This window comes from Pseudochaenichthys georgianus, chromosome 21 (genome assembly GCF_902827115.2).
Source record: "Pseudochaenichthys georgianus chromosome 21, fPseGeo1.2, whole genome shotgun sequence".
NCBI classification, from domain to species: domain Eukaryota; kingdom Metazoa; phylum Chordata; class Actinopteri; order Perciformes; family Channichthyidae; genus Pseudochaenichthys; species Pseudochaenichthys georgianus.
Genome location: NC_047523.1, coordinates 26126853 through 26133302, shown reverse-complemented (window position 1 = coordinate 26133302; position 6450 = coordinate 26126853). Strand labels below are relative to the sequence as shown.

The 6450-nt window shown below is 41.6% G+C and overlaps 1 protein-coding gene across 2 annotated transcripts in view; it reads left to right on the top strand.

The window, feature by feature from the left end:
- Positions 1–5549: 5549 nt before the first annotated feature.
- The window catches only part of cckbrb (cholecystokinin B receptor b), a 32362-nt gene continuing 31461 nt past the window's right edge, over positions 5550–6450 (top strand). For both annotated transcript variants that reach the window (XM_034110585.2, XM_034110584.2), the window contains exon 1: positions 5550–5697. In XM_034110585.2, coding sequence (XP_033966476.1) covers positions 5550–5697 — 148 coding nt within the window. The remainder of the gene's footprint in view (positions 5698–6450) is intronic.

Genomic DNA, 6450 nt, shown 5'->3' with positions numbered 1-6450 from the left:
AAATAAGAAACAATTCCAGGGACATTATGTACGGACAAGCCATCCGTGACACGTATAAAAGCCTTGGCAAACATCAAGGAAATTCAGTGATTTTTAATAGACCAGTAATAACAAACATAATGGACCTTTATTTTCAGTAAAACTTCCACATAGTTTCGAGCGTTAAGGGTGTAGTTCTGTTTTCCAGATTTATGGTTGGTGTGGTCGGTAACTATGGGAGAGTTCTGTGGCTATAAAAGGCTTATTACGATACTGCTGTCCTTGAGATGGGACAAGTGTGACAAAAACATGACTTAAGCCAAGTGACACATCTACAAACTATAAAGGTTAATTTATTAGTGTGCTAGATTTGCTGACTGTTTAATAATTGTACCCTAATTTCAATTAACAGGAGTCTCATCTTAATCTGCCAACGCCTCCAGGGGGACTATTAGTTCTCAGTTAAGGTGAAGCGATTACATTTGAGTGATAACAACAGTTTATGGTCCACTCATCAGCAGTGCGTCCCCTTCTCTTTCTCAAACCAAACATGTTGTAACTTTAAGTCTGCGGCCACACGAGGACGAAAACGGTCGTTTGCGTTACTGTTTAGTGTCATATAGACCGTTCGGCCACACGAGGACGACCGAATACGGCACTAAACGACTGCGGAAACGATAACGGGTCCCAAGGTGGATAGAACGGCATACGCAGCGCTCTGGGGGGTCCAACGGCTCCGTGTGTACGCCCTATACGATCATTTTCTGATAATGATGAGGCAATAGCCCCGCCTCTCCCCACCTCTGCTGCTCACCCCGCGTCAAAGTAAACGGCACACTGAATTCAGATTATTTATCTTTCTCTCGATATGGACATAAACGCGAGTGAAGTCTAATCTGACAGGACGGAGACACGCAGCTCTGCTCACCTGCAGCTCCTCCCGCTGCAGCAAAACACACACTTCAAGTCAGATCATCACCCTTAGCTATTTTAATTACCTCTCAAACTCCCTAAACTAGTTATAAATATGTGTATTTTTACTGTCGGCCGGGTCACTCATTACTGGATCAGCTGCTGCATGAGACAGACACTGATGCTGTCTGAAGAGAGGGAGGAAAAAGAGAGGCTCCGTGTATTTTATTATTATAATATATAGAGTCGTTATTCATTTGTTTTAAAGCTCAATAAATAACAAAGAAGACCTTTGACCGGCACTTTTATAATTTTGTCCGGAAGATTTAAACTTTAATACACGTTGACTGGCGAAAAACTCTGCCCGGTTCCCTCGGTCCCCACCGCGGAGAATAAACAGAAGGGCAACCATGACAACCATGCTTCTTCGCTGCTTTTGTGGAGGAAGTTACAGTGCCACTAGAGGCTCCTGCATATGTACTGCAGCTTCTCCAGCGGTTGGAGCTAAACGCAGCTGTCTCGTGTGGACAGACACTATCCGGATAACTATTGCGTGTGGACGGAAGCTTTTTTGCGATTGCGTTTGCGTTAATCCTATGCGTTTAGCCGTTTTCGTCCTCGTGTGGCCGCAGCCTAAATTAGACAGACACAACACCGATTACAGTCCTCCAAGACGAGAATCTGTTGACACTTTGACTGCTTTGCTAAAACATGTCGCTGCCAACTGCTGTTGTCATGAGATTCATTCTTGAAATGTTCTAAAAATGGATTTATATATTATTATATTGGAGACTTAACTATTTCGTTGAAGTGAAAGCAATGACAGTACATCACAATAGAGGAACTTCTAGATAGGAAGGGACATTTAAAGTACACAGGTACAGTACAGGAAGTGTAATGTTGCACAAATAAAACTAAAGCCTCTGTGAGGTCTGTCAAATATTTCATTTCCCATAAATCCCTTGCAAAGCCCTTTAATCGATGCCTAGAAACCTGCATTAGTAGCACTTTTATTTGATCATACACTTTTTGGCACACTGTTACCCTTCACAGTGAGTTACTGCCACCAGAGGTAATGTTTATCGACAGATATGCATATAGTATGTTGGGAGAGATTGCCAGATATCCATTACCATCCTCCCACTCTGCAGACATGTGCATTATGCTCATGCTGTAAAGTGTATAGAGATGTTGTATAATAAACAATACAGGAAGCCATCTGAGCACTTAAATGATTTGCTTTGACCTCTTGGGAGAAGCAGAAACCAGCTATGGACATAACATGAACATGTTATCACTTTTTGAGTTTATATGGCAAACTTGTTAGCATTTGTGTGTTAGCATTTATTTGGTGTTGTGTTTTTTGTCTCTACTGTGGCCTGTACAACTATCTATAAATGTACGCTACGTAAAGCAACGGATAGCTTTGATTCTGGTGATGATTCTCTTTAGGTTCAGTGACCCCCTTTTCACATTGTCACATTATGATTTGAAGTATTATCCTTAACATATCTATTAAAGCCGCTTTAGGAAAAGAGCAAATTGAGTCAAACCATTACTCCCTACGTCTAGTTCAGTGTATGTTTTCACAAACAGCACTCATGTAGAACACACGAGGGTGCAGGACTGTTTGCCACAAATTGAAAACAACTGCAGGAAATTACAGAATCTGTGCAGAATCCAGGCGTCAGTCTTACTGCTGGTACACAAAGACAGTCACCCACAGGTGTGTGTGCCGCCAGAACAGGCACTTACATCTGTTGCTGGTTCGGTGCTCTGAGCTTACCGATGTCGATAACACACACACACCTTCAACCTTGTAGCATACTGTACGCACTCTCCAGCCCGAAGCCATGTTTGAACAATCGATCCCGGGGGTCTAGGAGCCAGAAGCAGAGGAGTGAGTGGAAACATAAATGTCTTCAGCTCGGCTTAGCACTGGTGCATTCACTATCCATTACCCATCACCTTGTGTTTGCCTGAGAACATGTTTTTCTGTGACCTGGCTTCCTGGGTTGATGAATCCTCTGTGCTCCAGGTGTTTATTTGATCTGAAACCTAATCTTAGGTGTGTGAACAGTAACTGCAGAAAGGTAGGCATATACTGTAGCACCAGAAGATACAGACATTAGCTGGAAAATATCACCCCAGAAGCTGTTATCTCCAACCTGTCTTTTTCAGCAGTGGCGCATCAGTAATCAACACGCTTTGCCAGTTTGTGATTACCGCACTCAACTGGGAGCCCTATTCTCTCTCTTCATCTTGATTGGCATCCTCACATGGCTTGTTTATCTGGGGTAAGTGGCCTTTGCACATGACCTGCCAGAATTTGCTAATTAGACCAGAGAAAGATTAGAGGAGGGCCTCAAATAATGACCCCCTTTTTCTGTCTGATAGTCATTTGGGCATTCAGAGGCCAAATAGCCAATCCCCGCTCTCCTCACCAATGACACGGGACATTTCAACCTCCATAATGTCAGGTGCTGAGGAAGAGACAGGCTCTGCATTCCCTTGAGGAACAAAAGCATGTAACCCGCCAGGGTGGGCCAAAGGCACATGTTACTTATGACTCATATCCAGCTCAACACAACACAAAGGAGCAGCTGGTCTAAAACCCATTATCTTAGCCTTTTACAAAAGCATTTATAATTAAAGCAACATTTTACACTCAGCAGCCTTTAATAAATCATTAAAAGGCCAGACAAATATTTAAATGTACATTTCTTGCATTTAATGATATTATTATGATGATGGACATGTTAAAGCAAGGAAAACCATTGTAATATGATAGGATTCAATACTCTTTCATTGGGTTTAAGATTAAGACTTAGATATAACAAAGATCAGACTGTCCCAAGTTTCTGCATGCAAAGGACTGAATGTATAGTATTTCCATCATCACTGCTCTGTAATTTATTTATTGTTTTTTCTTTTTTTACCTACTTTGCAACTTGTTTTTTTTAGAATATTTATGTTCCCACCACCAGATACCAAAGCAAATTAGTTGTATGTGTAAACGTACCTGGCAATAAACCTGATTCTGATTCTAACACAGGTTGATCAACAGAAAGGAAGTGAGGTGCACTCAAACACCACAGGGGGGCGACGGTGCGCATATAAAAGCTCTTCAGGCACTTTCAGTCACACATCAGGAGCATGAGGTCACCCATCCGTCCATTAGCTAAACCAGTTTATGGTCGCGTGGAGGCTGGAGCCAACCGCAGCTGGCATTGGGAGAGAGGCTTGCTTCTCTTTGGTCAGATCTCCAGTCATCTATTCAGAATAGATGACTGATGAAGAGCATTCCATTCAGAATAGATTACCTACGGGCAATCGTCAATTAGACTCGCCAATTAGCCTACCTGCTGCAACATGTCCGAGCTTTATTTACTCTAATCTGTTTTCAATCTCCCTTACCTCGTTTATTAAAATTGTATATAGTTTTATAATTGAAAATTGCACAGATACTGAGCGTGTAAGGCCTAGTTATAACAATATGGTATCTTATTGGGACTAAGACAGGATAATATGGCTGATGGGTTGTCACTCAAAACGCCAGGCAGGAAATGTTTATTCGTTAATTAGAATGAACAATTAAGAAGGTTAATTTAGTGTTATATACATTGATTATGATTAGAGACTTACTTAATGACGTGTTACCCCAACCCCTAGTGCTGTTGGTGATTGTATACCTCAAGAAATTAATTAAATCCCCTTAAAGGTGGGGTAGGTAAGTTTGAGAAACCGGCTCGAGATCGCTAGAATTTGAAAATACACAACCGGAGAAAATCTGCCACTTCCTTAAGTTTGAGAAACCGGCTCGAGATACACTTTTTGTTATATTCCATGGAATGCTCTTAACATCCCGATAGCAATGAATACATGAAATGCTTTGACAATAAATACATTAAAAAATGTCATCTGTGGAAGCTGTGGCTCTGTAAAAAGCACGACCAATCATCTGAGCTGGCCCAGCTAAAATAACTGGATGGCCTACCTGCCTGTCAGCCTTCCATCTCGTGCACAAACTTATCTCGTGCCCTCATTGGTCATGTGCGCGTTCGTGTGTGTTGGAGGAGGGGCTCTGTGAGGAAGTGGCTGATTTTTTTCCGGCTGTGTATTTTCAAATTCCAGCGCACTCCAGCTGGTTTCTCCAAAATTACCTACCCCACCTTAAACACCTTTAATTGCCAAGGCTGTTTTAAATCTCTGTGTTGCAGTTTTTCAAGTTAAAAATGTAATGACAGAGATGAGGAGGGGATCCAACAGCTGACCAATGGCCGTGACACTGACACACACACACACGAACACACGCACACACTATATGACTACCACTCTCTGGCTCATTTGGAAAGGTGCAGCAGTGCGCCGCGCTCCTCCTCTCTCCTGGTGCGCACCGATCCTTGATTTACACGCGTGATGCCAAGTGAGGCACATCTACAGCAAAACTGGAGAAAAAATAACGACAAATAAGTATTTTGCAGGTTTTTGTTTGTGTTAGAGTTGAAAGGCGAAAACATTGCCTCTGTCTTCAGAAGGGCTATGGATGCTGAGTAGTTTTATTTTACCACTTGAAAGGGTTAGACGATAATTGACAAACGCTCTGAGTCGAACTTAGCTTAACTTCTGAGACAATACTACTTTAAAAAAAAAAAAACATGGATCTCTATGCGCAAAATGAGACCTTCTCTTCCCCAGAGTGCGTCGGACCGCAGGCTGATGCGCTGCAGAACGGAGCCGGTAACGGGAGCTTGGAGACATCAAACATCACCTGCAGCAACGTGTCCACACTCCTCACACCTCAGCGTGAGTGGACACACACTCAACATTTTGTCATCTGGTGGTTAATCATAAAGTGTTACAGTAACACAGTTACAGTATACACGATCTATTGTTGTGCTCTATTGACCTGCCTTACTTGCCTTCATGTGGTGATCAAAGGGAGACAAAAAAACAATTGTAGCTTTCATTAAAAATACTATCAGTTCAGAGTTAGGTTTATAATAAAGGTTTATGGCTAAACGGGCAAGATCTCTGAACTTAGTTTATAGAACATTTTAGTCATCGATCAATTTGTATTCACTGGGATATAATACTGATGTGCTAATAGGATCTATTATTTTTCAAAGTACATCTGTGTTATGATTTTTGCTTAAAGTTAAGGAACGCAAATACAAAATAAATAATGATATGGAAATAAGATCAATTATAATAAGATATAAGTTAAAATAAGATAATCCTTTATTTATTCCCAGAGTGGACATTTAGGTTCATAATGAAATAGGAGAGCAGAGAGAGAGCGGGAGAGAGAGAGAGAGAGCGTGTGTGTGTGTGTGTGTGTGTGTGTGTGTGTGTGTTTGTGTGTGTGTGTGTGTGATGTGTGATGTGTGTGTGAGAGAGGTCAGGAATTACATTCTGTGAATCACATGGGATTGATTCATAAAAATAGTCTCATGGCTTCATATCTGAATGGTTGCGTGGTAGTGCAGCTACTCTACTGTATATTTAATACATGGTTCCTTTCTATATGATATCAGTTTTTCCAAGCACTTAATTGAA